General features: G+C 39.1%; 1 protein-coding gene across 6 annotated transcripts in view; it reads right to left on the reverse strand.

Moving 5' to 3' along the window:
- LOC144719824 (MAP/microtubule affinity-regulating kinase 3-like) overlaps window positions 1-16,855 on the reverse strand; it is a 41,514-nt gene extending 24,659 nt beyond the window's left edge. For 3 of the 6 annotated variants that reach the window (XM_078596049.1, XM_078596046.1, XM_078596051.1), the window contains exons 1-4: window positions 16,675-16,855; window positions 14,673-14,873; window positions 13,989-14,042; window positions 287-335 (exon numbers count right to left, since the gene is read on the reverse strand). In XM_078596049.1, coding sequence (XP_078452175.1) covers window positions 287-335; window positions 13,989-14,042; window positions 14,673-14,873; window positions 16,675-16,725 — 355 coding nt within the window. In that variant the 5' untranslated portion in view covers window positions 16,726-16,855. Of the gene's footprint in view, window positions 1-286; window positions 336-13,976; window positions 14,043-14,672; window positions 14,874-16,674 lie in introns of all 6 variants that reach the window. The other 3 variants (XM_078596048.1, XM_078596045.1, XM_078596050.1) reach the window with 1 other exon arrangement.
- Window positions 16,856-17,252: the final 397 nt, after the last annotated feature.

The raw sequence follows: 17,252 nt of genomic DNA on the forward strand, positions 1-17,252 counted from the left end.
GATGCAAGGGACACAAGCATACACTTTAAAATTAAATACGATGCAGCAGAATACTGACTCATATTAATTTTAAAGTGGATACAGAAATTATTCACATCAGCACTGCAGGAGATAATCAATTACGGGGATATATATTCAATGTGTTCCGCTTTAGTTAAACATGCTGCAATTAAGTGTTTTTGTGAACTGCCCAACTGTCCCAAAATGCAGGAACCTCCTAAAAGACGAAACATGGTGAAGCTTTACAGAATACATTAATCATTAATATAGTTGGTGGCATCCATACCGATATTGGGGTGGTTTAAAATCTTCATGATTCTTACTTCTCTGAAAAGCTGAAAAAGACACACAATCTAATTATACCTCATTAATTTTAAAACATTGCCCTGGATTCACAGCTGAGATGAACATCTCATTTACTGAGGTCCTGCAGCCCTAGTGGTAGCATAAGGGTCAGCAGACATTACATTTACAATTTGTTACCATGTTAAAAACAAAACATGCATGAGAGATAATTATGTATTGCAGATACAGGGCATTAAATATAATTGCAGACAAAACAAAGACAGCTACTTAAATATGACTCATTCCCATTCAGCAGCACTGTAAAATCTAAGGCTGACAATTGGGTGGTATGAAATTGTTAAAGGTTTACATAAATTTTTATCAAATGGCAAAAAATACCTTAACAATTAAGAGTAAAGAACAATTATATAAAAAATATCAATTAATTTTGGCTACTCGTACATCGATAATAAATCATAATAACTGCAGCACACTAACATACATCGGTAGCAATTTTGACTAGCCTCAACGATCGACATAAACACATCTGGAAAAATAGATTACAGACTGTGGACAACTCGATTCCAGTTTGCAATTATCTTTTCGGTTTCAGCCATGCCAAATTTTATCAGCGAGTTGGTCGCAGAACAGTGTGGGAATTTTTGTTAAATGTATAAATGGGTTGCAACATCCCCCAAGACTTCTGATTTTTTACGATATCTGACAGAGGGCACTAAAAGCCCAAACTAGGGATTTCACAATGGCGATAAAATAACCCCACAACTGAAAACGTCCTGTGACGATTGGGTAGAATGCCAAAAATATTCCACAAAGATGAGGGATAATGTTTATTGTGAGGATTTCCACAATGTTCAGAGCAGCAGCCATTTTTTTATTGCAGATATGCAAACTTTTGCTCTTTTAAAGTGGGTCACATTTTCAAATACTATTTGGGGACATATATTTGTGTTTTAAAATAATCAGGGCTAACTTGCTCCTTCATGTGACCTCCTTTGCCAGTACAAAAATATGAGAATAAGTTTTCCCCCTTTCATCTGGCAACAAAACAGGTGTTAAGTTGTTAAAACACCAAACTGAAACCTTTTACAATGAATCATGTCTGCATTAACCACAATATTTGTGGTCAGAATGCAAACAAAAAACACTGATAATATATGCAAGAGGTCCCGTGATGTAGATGCTCACCCCAAGCTCTCATTACTCTGATAGTGCATTGTCTTTGTGCTGTACGCCTCTTGGCGTCCTCTGGTTTAATACCGTTTGAGACGAGGCTCAAAAGAAAGCTGTCTTTGGTGTGGACCAATCAGTTTCAAAGACATATTATCAGAGTATGTTTGTTTGCATTTTGACCTCAAGTATTGTGGTTAATGCAGACATGATTCCTTGTAAAAGGTTTCAGTTTGGTGTTTTAACAACTTAACACAGCTGTTTTGTTGCCAGATAAAAGGGGAAAAACCTATGCTCCTAACTTGCTCCTGTTGGTTTTTTCTTCGAACAATGTATTGTTTAAATCTTATGCATAGAAAACAAAAAATATCCAACAATTCCTTGAGAAACATTCACCATCCAGGTGCCAGTTAACTCTAGCGATCACGCAGGTCTAGGCAATTATGCAATTTTGTAGAAAACAGGGGCCGCAAACAATTGCCTACACATTGTGGTAGCCAAAAAGAAAGAAAACAGTCAATCCTGCTCAAACCAGAATTCACACTATAAATTACTTAGCAATAAGATACACAGGTTTCAATCGTGCCTCAAAATCTGAAACCTGACTGCAATTACGCAAAACAAATTCACACATTTCCTTCCCCGCGACTACGATAAAGATATTTCCACCTGGTACACTTACATAATGCTGTATGGCTTTTGTACAACATTGGTGCAAGCACCAGCAAGTCAACTTTAAGAGTCAAGAATATAATGCTTTGGCCATGGTAAAAAATAAGAATAAAAAAGCATTGTCTATCACATACAAGGCATTTTTTGCAACCCACAAGCAAAAACAGCATCTAAACACTTATGTTAAACCCAGTTTATATAATTGGCCACCTACACCCTGGCACTATTGGAGTGTGTCGGTGGCCAACATATGAATAAAATAAGTTTGTGAATGGTGTTGTGTGGTGTTGTGTGCCTCTTCCAGATATTAGTTTTGTGATGGTTGTCTATGAAGAATATGGTTGGTGACATACAAACGGCCATCCATCAGCACTGGCAGGGTCAGAGAGAAACTCGGACATCACTTGCTTGCTTACCGAGAGGAGGAAGAGATCTGACCATATTATGCTATACCGACAACTTAACGAAATCACATATTTCACCCTTTAATTAACCATCTCACTGAAGGCCACATTGGAGCCTCCACTTCATACAAACTCAGACACCTATATCCTGGTTATATCACGAGTGTGGTAAGCGCATTACGTGGGTCAGGCGGATTTTTAAAAATATATAGTTGAACTGCTTTCACAAACGTAGTGCTGGATGTTATTCTGCGATACTTTGATGTGATTAAAATGTTTACATTCTAAGTGTTTTTGGGTGCTCAAGTGGTTCTTCTGATTAGTCCGTGTATTGTGTAATATGATTCTAAGTCTGTATCCTGCTGGCAAGATGTATTTTGAGATGTGAAGAGGTCTTATAATTTATTTTTCAAAGTAACATCAACCAAGACAAGACTGCGAGAAACATTAATTCGAATTAAATTATAAGACCTACCCAAACAACGATGGTCAACTACAACCTTATCTTTCAATTGTTCTGATCTGAGCTAAGAATGCTAAGTACTGTAAAACAAGTTAATAGGAAAAATTAGATGACCTCATTTCAATATTACTGCTGTTTACATAGCAATACTTTTAAATATTGTACACCCATATGCGCCATTGCACAGTAAAGTCTAAGGCCTATAGCACTTCCGGCATAGGTACAATGTTGATATCACAAGCAGGCAAGTCGCAAAATCAACACCTGTAACTCTGGCAAAACACCTTGGTCATGTCCTTATCATGCATGATCACTGTTCAGATTTAGCAAATAAATGTTCAGTAAGACTAGTAGCATGGCTTGACAGGCCAGCGTTGCAGGGTTCCCAAAGGTCACCTTCACAGTCACACTGCAGCAAGTCTAACCAGCACTGCTTAGCCACCGTGTGCTCGGCAACTGCACTGTAATCTTTAACATCTATGTCAACTAGCATTGCCAAAGAGATAGGCAATATGCCCAAGTGGAATGTGTGTACACGACACAGTAGTTTTTGCTCAGGTGAGCAGTGTGATTTAACACAATCAACTTTATTTTGGTTATTAAGGCATTAAGTAAATGCATTCTAAACTGAAAAAACATTGTTTTTAAACTATATATATTTTATACGGCTGTTCTTGAAAAAGCAGTACTGTATCTGTAATCCAGCTTTCATTACATTGGAGCGTCTATGCTTTGGAATTGTTTATTTAAAACTGCATGTACACCAGGTTAAACCGTTAATGTTTAACTTTATCGACGTGCTACTACTACAAGACTAACAACCTTGTGTCTACATCTATTCTCTTTACAAGGCATAATAAAAAAGATATTTTGAAAGTTCCTGTAATACAAGAGCCCATTGTAAACACGATTTCAAAAACATTACAGATATTTCAAGTCAATGAGGTAATGATGTCGTTCGGTGCTACAGACCGCCTTAATATACTCAAAAGTACATTCTTTTGGCAAACAACTGGAATTCAACTTGATCAAATGTGTAAAATCGCAGGCTAAGAAACCAGTGTTCGGATGTGGAGGGTGAACCAAGTGTTGGCCAACTATACACCTTGTCATGCCATTCAATTGCATTTGTTGTTCAAAATTAATTGGATGAAATAAAATTTCTCCAGATGCATCTCTATACATTGGTATCATTTAAAACAGCGCCTTGCATAGCGAATTTTGACCACTGGCTCGGCATCTACAATGCAGATGAGCGATGACGCAAAGCTCGATAATGTAGATGCGTGTTTATACGTACTGCTTAAATAGCATCTACAGTGCCAACGTATACAAACATAATCTTATTCAGTAAGTTGGCAGATGCAATGGCGCATCAGTTATTAGACGTGCACGATTCGAGGGTATAACCACTTTACAGGATAATTATATTATTCCTCGTCCTTGGAAATGACAAGCACATCAATCAATACAATTTGTCCAGGGCACTGATGTGGGAATTTCTACTTTGTTTATCGTGATTTGCTGTTCCCTTTCAGATTTTGAATACATCAATGCTGTGTAAAATAACATAGGCACACAATTACAAGATTAAAATTATTGAAAGATGAGCTGGCCATGAGACTTAGAATAATTGTAAAGGGAAAAATAACAAAAACATTGTACAGGACTTCACATATGCAGAGCACTTTTTCTATCGAAGGAAAATTCATTTTAAAAGTTCAACAGGGTTGGTTATGAAGGTTGGCATATAATTTGGCCAGATTTTAGCCAAAGCCACTAAGTAATTTACATTGGAAACATTTTTATTCATTCAAAAAAATACAAACCAAAAAAGGATGACTTTCCCCATAACATATTATAGTATGGAATTTATGGTGTCATATCTTCAAACCTTATCTGATCTCATATTCTTTGGTTCTTTTGGTCAAATCACGTAGACAGAAACATAATAATAAAAAATAAGGTGAATAAAAATAAATAAAAAACACTAATGTAGACTGTAGCCTGGTTCTTAATCAGAGTTGGCGTACTGGCAGTTTATAATAATGTAGACTGTAGCAATAGTTATTAAGCAAGATGAGTGTACTGGCAGTCTATAATGTAGACTTATTATTGGTTCTTTCAGTAATAAAAAAAGTTTGGGTAAATGTTTGAAGATTTGAATGTTAGTGCCTTGCAAATGATTGTTCACAATAAAACTCGCAATCAAACTTTACGACAAAGTTTTATTGCCACGTCTTAAACAAGCTAGTGCTTCCATCATTGTGCAGGCAAAGTTATATTCACAATCTCATAAAACTATGCATACAAGGAGCTTGCACACATTTTCCGGTATTACAATTTTGGATTTATAATTGATTTTTAACAACCCTTCGACCTAGACCTAAGTTTGATTTCCGGCTATCTCTACCATCAATGGCGAGTCGAAAGTAAACAGTCCTGGGCCCCAAATTCCCCTGTCTGCATTGAGCACAGCGTGGTGATGTATGATCACCCCCCCCGCCACAGCTAGCATGGTGTGTGGGGAGGCCTTCATCCAGTACATTGACAGAACTGCAAGTTAAGTGTCAAAGACGTGTCAGAAGATGCTCTTTAGTTGCAATGGGAGAAAACGCTTAAGTATTCAGTTTGGTTTTGTTTCTTCAAAAATGAAAGTAATTGTAATCCCTTACCCATATCCACTGTCTATTACAATACAAAATTAACTATGCTGAAACTTACCAGAAATATCCTTAATTACTCGTAAAAAAAGTGATCTAAAATCTCAATCGTTCTTAGATAAATCCATCGCTCAGATTCAATTTAACCTACAGGCTATATTAGTTTAAAAATACAACTACACCAGCCACTTGTTGGCATCTATACTCAAATTGTTTATTTTTAGCGTGCTATATTTGTAGAAGTGAGCCACGGTTTCCAATTTGCATCGTAATAATGTTTATACCACGGTGGCGAGATGTTAATTACCTCGCCTGGTATACATGAGGTCTTGGGTTCGATCCCAACCCGTAGGCCTGAAAGTTTGGAATTTGCATGTTCTCCCCATGGTCGCATGGATTTTCCCTCCTTATTTAGAAACATGCGTTTAAAGTATTTGGCTGCTATAAATTCCACATAAGCAAATGCAATGGGCTATAATTTGTGGCCAGGTCGCTTCTGAAAAAAAGCTATATAGCTCATTAGGCCTTACCTGGAAAAATAAAGTTTTATATCCCATGGCTCAGACTGCACTGGCTGCCAACAGTCACAGATCAGTCGATGAGTCTGCTTTGTTAAGCGAGATTCAGAAATGAAATTCGTAAATTGCCAAATTAATATGCATCTGAAAACCAGTGATTTGCATATTGGTGGCAATCAAAGGGGTATAGTCTGAGGAAAAGAATTAGTATTCCCAATGAAATATAACTCATTCAAGGATGAGAAACTGAACACAAAATGAAGGTCAGCTTTCATTCCTGGACAATTGAATGGAGTGTAAACTTGTAAACTCAGCGTACAGAATTCTGTTGACAATACAACCATTTTGTAATCATTCAAAACAAATGCCTCGTCGTCGTGTTTTCACGGTGTTTAATTTCACGTTTAGCTTTGCATGTAAACACACAGTTACTGGTAAACAACATTATTTTACGGTATCATTAGGTGTAGCCTGATTTTTTTATGCTATTTATAATCAGTGTGCTGCACAGCACGCAGTAGGCTACAAATTACCTATAAGCAATGAATGTACCGTGGCGCAAGGATTGTGCACATTTAACAGATGCCTAACAGACATCCCGAGGTACATTAGCTAGACTTTAAATTGATCCAGCCGCCTTCAACTATGTTACCAATCGATATAAGGGTGCAATGAGCTTGCATTTCAGCATACAATGACAAGAAAAATCCATTAAAACGAAATTGAGACACATCCAATACTGATGTAAATGTTTCTGTTCAAGGATACAATGTCAGTGAAAAAAGTTACACTGAATGTATGAAGGAACACTATATTTTAATTTGAACGAGGAAAATTATTGAGGCATTTTCTTTATTAAACATGAATGAGGAGAACATGTATTTTTGTTCCACAATTCTACTTGCACAATACAACCGACTTCGCTTAGAAAACGCTCAATTTTTATTCTAACCAAATGAGCAGAAACACTATATGGATAGTGTGGTTCACACACCAATGAATCACCTTGTGCAACTGTATCCACAACCATTAATTGATCCCTCCGTAAGGCATCCTGCAAGCCGTTATTGGTGTCCAGTTGCGGCAAGATTCTACAGCCAGTGGTTTAAATGACCAATGGTGTAACATTTACTAAATGTGCCGAGGGGGGAAAAAGAGCCTGCTAAAAAAGCCTCTCCTCCCTATGAACGGCAGCAAACATAATAAAGGCATCAAAGTAATGCTGGTCTACAAACATGCAAGAAACCTCACCGTGCCTGGATCATTTTAGTCACCCCTTGACAATTACAGGATTTGCACAATACACGGTGTCTCAATGGGCTTCCACCCGGCTATAAATAAAAGGTTAATTCATAACTCGTGGCTGTAGTTTGCAGAAAAATAAATCCCACCAGCTTTAATACTGTATGCAAGAACATCTGCTTACCAGCTTTTAAGGCTTAAACAAAGTTTGTGACCTTTCTAACGACAGACAAAGAAATGTAATGCATACAATTAAGCAGCTTGCGTTAAAGTGCAATCTTTGAAACCTCCTAACATAAATCTTCACCAAAGGAATAATCTGTCTTTCTTGCCATGTCTTCTCATACCCATAGCAGTATGATCAGACATTTGCAATCTTTTCACTCTACTTTCGACCTATAGCAAAAATCCCAAAATTCCATTGATATGGGGGGGGGGGGGGTGAGCATAACGTGGATCATGTAAATACACGGTGCACAGCAGATCAGCAGATGTTCGACCAAATAATATGGGGATAGCTGCACGGTCGCATTAATCTGAAAAATTGCGCGAACTACAAGGGGAAGTGCGGCAAATAACTGATAGCGAAATTAATCCACGATTAATTTGTGATTTGAAGTTAGAATATATTTTTTACGAGGCCTCAAATGGTGTATATACGTTAATGGATTATTAGACGAGATATCGAAGTCTAAAAATGGCTAAATCAGTTTATATTAAACAAAACGTAAGTACAGCGCATCTGTATAACATAACACAAAAAATCATGAGGACCGTCAAGATTTTGATCCGCTGCAATGTGCCACAAGATAATGAGAGATTGAGAAACACTAATAAGCCACAAATTACGGGGATTTGTGGATGTTTTGGATTGCCAATTCTCTGATTTATACTGTACATAAGTGGAAGCGTGAAACTTCAGTCCTTTAAACATGGATGACTTGCAATCATATCAACAGTTGCAAGCTTATGCTTCCATTCAAGCAAAGGGATTTTTCATTTACCTCTAAGAATCCATCTTGATAAAATAAACTTTCATGTACAGTATGGGAAAACAACCCCACCACAAATACATCAGATCATAACGACGTTAAGATCTTCTGGCACCACCAGACTTGACAAAAAAAAACTCATGTCTTGAGAAACAAACCCACCCCGTTACTGGGCTAGTTTTCTGTTGTTTGGTTAAAGGCTGGTGTATACTGATTGTATAGTTTCTGATGGAGGACAACTTAAAGGGCTCAAATTGTAAACGTTGTGGATTTACTCTCCAACACACCAGTGGGCTGAAGTAGTAACTAAATTGGCGAGTTTTGTTTACATGACAAACCTTGCTGGCTGTGTCGGGTAGTGGAGGGTTACGACACGTTTATACTTACGCGATCTAACCTAAAAACGTTCATTATGAATTGAAAGGGCTGCAGCTTACAATTCTTATTCTGAAATAAAATCGTCAAGATAAGCTTTAGAAACTCTCACGTAATTATAATTTCACATCTAGAAATAAATATTTCACAAAATCTGTCGGTGCCAATTCAAACCTGTGCGTAGGAAATTGACACCACCTCAAACGGCTTAAGACAGTATGCATGTTGGCAGGCATGTGTCAACTTGCTCTTCCAACACAAAACAGGACTCAAAACCAACTTCCCACCTTGCTAAGCTAATCAGAACCGAAAACAACACACACAAAAGAAAAAAATATTTTGTTCAGCACATTCAGTTTATCTTTGATATGCATCCACGTCCTTCATATTACTGCTCGACAGCGCTGTGCTTTGTCAAAGTTTGCCAAGAGGTCAGGATGTGACATCCGGATGACATTTACCCCACCGGAAGCAGAAGGCCCCCACGGTTGAGGCTGCAAAGCACTCAAAATAGCTAAGTGTACTGTCAAGGCCAAGGCGTGGCAAAGCTGTTTGCTGCTGCTTGTATAATGTCTGCATAGCCGGACCAAACAACTGCAAAACAGGTACATAAATTAGTGACCCTCAGCGCAATTTCTTAAACTGTGACAATTCGGGGCAACAATTAGATTCCAGAATCAATGATTTTTGCATAATTTGTACTGTCTGTACAGTGTGTCTTGTTTGGTCGATCTTATTTACGTCTAGCTTATTATTTCTGACCATTAGCTTAAAGGAAACATAATTTTATAACATAGCCATGGACAGAAAATAACGAATTCATAAAAGCCTGATTTGATGCATGTACCAATAACGTAATATTTCAATTTGATCAATTAATTATTACTGCCTAGTACATTGCGCAATGTAATTAGCGAGCATAATAGTAACCCGAGTGGACAAAAATAACTACAGAAGGGCTCCTGATGGACTTCCTACTGCAAATGAATGTTAAGCAATGGGAATTTGTGGTTTGCGGGGCCTGACAATAAACATTACCTTTAAAAAACTAACAACAATTCATTATACAAATCAATTTATGTTTGTTCATTATTTAAAAGTTAATATTCTATATCGATTTTTAAAAATACCCTATTTTACAAGAACTGTACTACCAATGAGCAGCTGGGTGGTACACAATGGGAATTAATATTTACATATATTTTATATCAATTATAAAAAAATCAGTGATCCTATAATCAGTGATCCTATAATCAGTGATCCTATAATACTTCCTAAGTATTGCTAACGTAATTCTTTAGAGGCATAGGGAGGCAGTTTAGGATTATAAATATTAGACTATTAATGTCGCAAAATACTCAGGAATTGCCAACGTAGCTCCCACTGAAAGCCCTGGCGGTTAAATGTCAAAACTAACCTAATTTGCCAACGATTTTTTTTAATCTAGGAACTGTGTAGTTTTCCTTTCTGTGCTGAATCAGTAGATATTGTTTAGAATTATGGAGATAAAGTGATGGACCATACGTGAATGATATGAAACGTACTATTATTTCAGCAAGCACGGCGACGATTATCAGTAAAAATGTAGAGAACGTGTGCTTCTAATTTTGGTACAGAAAGACCCAACACATTTCATAGCATGTGGATTTTAGACGTAAAGACGTGCCAATTACAGGTAATTCTCAAAACAATGCACCTGTTGAAACCCAAGCTGATTGCGCTGACAAACGAGGAAAAAATGGCCACCAAAGGCCACAAGATCAATAAAAAAAGGTCTTTGGCAATATAACACAATTTTCACCTATTCGTTTTTAGTTAACAAATAATAGCAGTTAACAAACCTTCTTGCCAATTACTCGAAAGTTCAAATGTCTAAGGCATTCTACAGAATGGAATCACACGTTTCTGTAAGCATAGACTTACATGTAACTGGACGTTGCCTAGCAACATTAATGAGGTCACGTGAACTGAACGATAACTGAATAAACAATGGTAATGAGGCGAGGGATCTCAATAATAAACCTTATGTATTTCTGCCAAAGCCAAAATTTGTGCAAAAGCTTACTACTGCTAATTTTACACAGTAGCGCATATGCACGTTTGGCTTACATTATAAACAAGTAAAACTAGCTTGATTACAATGGGTGCAATTCCGACAGGTACCTATCTCAGTTTCCAATTACCGCCAGCTGTTTCTAAATCTCGACTGGCATTTCTAATAATGGAAGCATTTATCAATGCACGTCAGCATCTTTCCTACCCTGGTGGGGGACACAGCTGGCTGCATGCCCATACAAGGCATCCCCCCCCCCACCATGGCAGCATCACAGCCATAAGAATAAAATACAACATAATTGCTTTGCCGTGTAATTACATTTTCTGATGCCAAGCACCTCGGGTGGAATATACTTAATGTTTCTGCATACAATTGCTACTCCTAATGAATCGAGCAAAGATAAATACCAATTACAACCATACAAAACACATACGTTATTACATATGAGGCTATGAAAGCACGTGTACTATCAAGATGGGGCCGTGACCAAACATTTAGTGTGCTGCGAGTGGCCCACTTCAAGCAATCACACTCCTTTTCCCAATACCCTTAACGTTAGCCATCAAACACCACCAATCCTCGTCTCGCATTAATTTTCGACTTGGCATGGTTCAACACGCCATCACATAATGCTAGCCAACTGCAATTTGTACTTGTCCTCTTTCCAAAAGGAATCCATACATGTATATATATACAGTTGAGGTACATCCATCTAATTTTAATTGCATGGTTGACCTGGCTCAAAATAAGCACCCGATGCAATGCGTCAACAATAGCTCTAGCGAGACGAAGCAGCCAGGCATGCCATGTCAGCCAGAATAGGTGCTTGCTAACAGCACTTGCCCCAACATTATAGCAGACTAAATGTTGTCTTTGCATGTAGAGTATACAAGCACACATCTGATTTACTCTGACCTCGCCTTTGATTCGAAAATTAATGTTGGGGAATAATAATGCTCCACGTTACAATACCAGTGCCACAATACACACAACATCTACAATACAGAGTATTTTGCAAATGTCACTATTTTTCTTTTTACAAATAACAATTAAATTTCGATTTAAAGCTTTCGTGACTGCAGGGATTCATCTTCTTGGTTCTTTCGGCAAAGTCACGTAGAAGGAAGATAATAAAATAATAAAAATAAAACATAATAAAATACAATTCTCACGACGTTTCAGCCACAACGCAAGCAGCCGTCCTCAAGTGAAGAACAGGTCTGTCGGAAAGACAGCGCCTGTCGGAAAGACTTATTTCACCAACGCCACATTTTCTTCACAATAAAGTTAATATCTGAAATGGTCGATTAACGTAAGGTCTTTAAATAATCCCAATTGTAAAAACACATACATGATGCTTGTAGTGACAATTAGAACACAGCCAAGTCTTATATAATTAGATTATTTACATTTACAAGCAGCCATTAAAATGTACCATAGATGTTTTACATTCATTCCTAATTAAGTGATAATTATTAACAAAGATTTTTTCTTATTATGCCTATGTATACTGCATATAAAATAATGTCTTTTCAGAGTAGAATGTAATTTTTTTGACAAAAACGGTTTCCGACAATCGTGCATATACGACCAGCGAGATGCACTCCTTGTAACATCCTTAATTTGCATATGAATTTACGAGCACTGCACAGGCATTTGTCACATAACTAGACTTTTTCCAGCTTGACAGCAATAAAGGAGCAGGGCGTAACCTTTCCCAAGGACCCCTGAAATGCATCTTTTATTGACACCTTTTTCCTGAATGGAAAATTCATTCCCATTTGCAAAAGATAAGAAAACCAAAAAACTATTTTTGTCTAAACAAGTTTGGTCCAAGTAAGACAACACTTCTTCTCTAACATTCACCAAGAAGCAGTGCATTCCGTAATGACCGAAGCAACCTCATTGCAAACACATTTTAAAAGAAAATGTTTCATCGGAAAGGATTCTATTGTGCAGATGACATTGTACATTTCTTTTAAAAAATCCATTGTGTACAAGAGGGAAAGGAGGATGGAATTTACGTCTGACAAGGCCCTGACAGTGGACTGCACGTTATTTCCAGTCAATACTTCATGCCACTCTTTGGAAGTACGGTATTCATATAACAAAAAAAAACATTTAATCAGAAGGCTGGCGATCAAAAGTGTGGTTAAAGATGACGGTAGAATTTCACCCAGTGGACATAATCACCTTGTATTTTACAGCAATTAATTATACATGCAAGGATGGTGGAATGTGCTCATGCAAAATGCACTCGGCAAATCTGGCAGAGACAAACGACCCGCATACAGTAATAATGTGAATGCCACATCGGCAGTGTGTAATCCTGCTTGCTATAAACGCCACGGCATGCCACAAAACTCTGAATGAGCACCACACCCAAACGTCTGGAGGATCGAGTTGAGACATCCCACAACACCCACTGTATTATGCCTTTAGTCTTGCCCACACTGAATCACCATGGAAACTACACTACGCAATCAAAAAAGGTCACGGCCGATGTCAAGAAATAAAACATTCAAATCCCATCGGATGTCTTGCTCGTTTCCTTATTTCTCTTCTAAATAATCACTCGTCACCCAAATCACTCAGCCGAATTCCTTCAATAAACAGTACGTGAGAATCCTCTTCCCTTACATTTTCTTTAATGAATACAACTGAACTGAAATCCTTACGATCCATTCTAAAGGAATTCCGTATATACAAAAAGAATTGACAATTGCTTCTACAGTTTGATTTAAAGCCACAACCTTGCGTACCTGTCCACGTGTGTGCATTCCTAACCTCTATTATCCTACAGCACAATAACATCCAGATACTATTTGTATTTTTGGACCACTATTTAAAACCTAACTGACGTGTACTGTGTACGAAAACTGCACAGAGTTTCTACGTAGGAAACGAATGTGGCACTTACACTGACCGCTGTGCAGGTACAACTGCGCCCATTATTTCAATTACCAGTGTCCCCAACTTGTTTGTCAGCTGACGTCCATCCCTTCCCTTCGGCCCTGAAGTAATCAACTTCAGAGCGCGTTGCTGAATGAACTTTAAGTGTTTGATCAGTCAAACGAAAAGCAAGTTAATGTGAACCTTTAGAGCATCCAACACTTACATTCGTTCTTACCTTTTGTAAGCTTGATGGGTTCAGCTGTGTCTTGTCTATAATTTTAACTGCCACCTAAAAACGGGATATACATTATAAAAACAATGACTCAAACTGAAAAAAGCTGTCGTTTGCAACATCTTGTGCTAAAATTTTAAGATTGTTATCAAATAATGTTCTACAGTAGTTAACATGAAAAAAACCAGAAGCTTACACAAAGAAATGTATAAATTCTCATGTTAGTATAATGTCTGACTTATTCCAATACAATTGTGAGTAATAATATAATCTATGTACACCCTATTGTGCACAGGAATGTTAAAGGGAAAGTTTGGCTTATACAGTATCACACTTGAAACGACTTACACCAGCTACCAAATTATTGCCTTCACAAGCACGAAACTGTCTCCCCGACAGACCTGGTCTTCACCTGAGGACAGCTGCTTGCGTTGTGGCCGAAACGTCGTGAGAATTATTTGATTATGTTTTATTTTTATTATTTTATTATTTCCATTCTACGTGACTTTACCGAAAGAACCAAGAAAAAGCACGAAACTCGCACAATCTCTGACACACAACGTGGACCTCAAGAACCCACCCCTGTGCAAGCTAAGAGCCATAATTGGTCGCAGGCTCGACTTCAGGTGAAGGAAATGTTGACAGCGATGCAGAGTAAGCAAGAGCTCTTGGCTTGGTCATCGTTACCTCTCGGCCGGTCAGGGTGTGTCGCGCGAGCTTGACCTTGGCGAAGTTCCCCTTGCCGATGGTTTTGAGGAGCCGGTAGGTTCCAATGTGCGCGTGCTCCACTTCTGCCACAGTGATGGAATTTCTACAACGGGCTCCACTGCTTCGGCTGGGCTTGGTGACCACGGTTGTATCCGAAGCTCCATCTACTGCTGATGTGTGCTAGAAATGGCAAAATATATGGGCCTTCGGTCATAAATAATTGATCACATCCTATTATAACTGCAACCCGTGGCATTGATTTTCACAAATCGGAATTTCAATAAAAACAGTGCTTTCGTTTCCAGGTTATGAACAAAATTGATGTTTTGCTTTCAAGTGTTAACGAGTGCGCAAACCATTAACATGTCAATTCCAAACCATTGGATATTGAGACTTTGTTCAAGATACGTGAAAAGCAGACAAATGTCATTTCACAAACAAGACAATAAACCAATATCTGCCATCAAGAGGCAGTCCCTCAATGATGTACCCTTTAAAAAATGTCAACGCAGCACTGTTGTAAGCAGCGATGACATAAAGGTCGAGGTCAGATTCACAACTTGACAAAGTCGAATACACACATTGCATTGGTGTGCGATTGCCAACAAAAATGTGACAAGAAGCACATTCGACACAACAGGTGACGCAGGCCCTCGTCAGAGAGAATACGAGGCAATACACAATGAAAAATTGTTAACGCGTGGTACCAAACTCACAGTGGGGGGGGGGGGACTTACGACACAGTCCCGTGCCATAAAACTGCTTTGGTCCGGCCCGTCAAACAACTCAATGGGGCCATTCGTCCTTGCTCTAGCACCCTCTGGGTCACCCTACCGCACATCCTACCATTATTCTTCTACGACAATGCGGACGGTGGTGTTTTGGAATGGGGGGGGGTGTAATAGGGTGGTTTACACAGCATGGTCACGTCGCCCAAAACTTTAGTCCTAACAATGCTACAAAGCCGAAAACTTGCACCGCTGCCTCCTCCAAAGGCGTAGCCTAAGTAGCTGAGCTTTGGAGGGGTGGTGGACACATTTCTACTCCCCCCCCCCCACCGGTACCACCACCACCCATCATCTATATTAGATGCCATACGCTTCAGACCAATCTCAAGTGTAACGGTGCGTAGATATCTCACTTATCTGCCACGACTGTTCGGCTAAACCTCGCGGGGTACGACCGATTGGAACATTAACAGTAGCGTCCCGTTTACGGTGTCGTAACAGTGCACGTGCGTGTGTCTATCAGCAGTTTAAATGGCCCCTACTTGAACTGCTCTGCGACCCCCCCCCAAACCACCACCAGTGAAAAATAAAGGCTACGCCCCTGGGTTAAACATTTACCGCAATTGTTTCTGTGCAAGGGGCCCAACCCACAACATCCAGAAGCAGAAATTATAGACGCAACAATGTACACATCGTGCAAATGCACACGTAATATAAGACGATCCACTGCTGGATGAGGTCATTTTGGGGCCACGCTGTGCGGGGGGTTACTTGACCATATTTCACCACGCTAGTCCGTGTGGGTTGAATGCAGAGAGGGCATATACACGGGAGCACAGAAGTACAATACAATTGCCAATACACTACCCTCGGATACACACTAAGTGGACGCGCAGCCTACAACAACCTGTTTGGCCATGGTGGTCGCTCATCCAGCAACTAACTACCCAGGCGGCAACCTGCCTCGGATTGAAACCTCGACAGGACGTGTACCATGGCATAAAAGCTACAACACAGCATACCGTAGCCTTAAACAATACAAGGAGCTGCATGGTGTACAGCTCAGCGATACGGGAAGCGAGTGGGGTTCAGCCGGGGCCGACCTAAAAAACGTCGTTCCGCACGAAACAAGCCAACAGTGGCACGGAGACGACGACAACGACCTCGTCTCGGACAAACGGAGGCAAACGCGGGTTGTGTGAGAGTGTTGGTGGAGTTTAAAAAAAATAGAGATCTGCAATGACAACACTTACGTTCTCCGTGTCGCGTTCATTGACGGTGGGTAATGGCGTTCTGGCAGACATCTTGAGTGTTTGTGTTGGGCCCTCTTGAAAGAGCTGCCAACGATGGTGAATTGGGTAGCAGCGGTGTGGTGGTGGTGGGGGGTGTGTCTCAAGCCACCTCACTGGCGTGGTATCTGTCTAACAATACTGTTGTTCTTTAACATGTGAAGATGTGGAAGTAAACGAATGAGGTGATGGAAAAAAAATACAATTGCACCAATGTTAAGGTGGGTTTTGTGGTGGTGGTGGTGATACTGTTTTGTATGCACCACCCCCCAGGAAGAGTTTGCAAACAAATGTGTAAAAGAATGTCACGGTCGTGATCGGGATTAAAGAAATTACAAACTTGGTGCAATTGGTAACAATTGAAGGCTTCTAAATTAACTATGAAACTAGAAACGTAGATATAGAAAATGTGCTGAAAACAGGTACAATTATTTCACAGGATAAAAAAAAGTTCAATTTGCAAAAATAAAACGTGGTTTAATTGGGCAGAGAGTAAAATATACTGTTATATACAAATCACTCTGTTTTAATATCGTTATTTA

The sequence above is a fragment of the Lampetra planeri genome, chromosome 7 (assembly GCF_965212315.1).
Source record: "Lampetra planeri chromosome 7, kcLamPlan1.2.h2, whole genome shotgun sequence".
Lineage (NCBI taxonomy): Eukaryota > Metazoa > Chordata > Hyperoartia > Petromyzontiformes > Petromyzontidae > Lampetra > Lampetra planeri.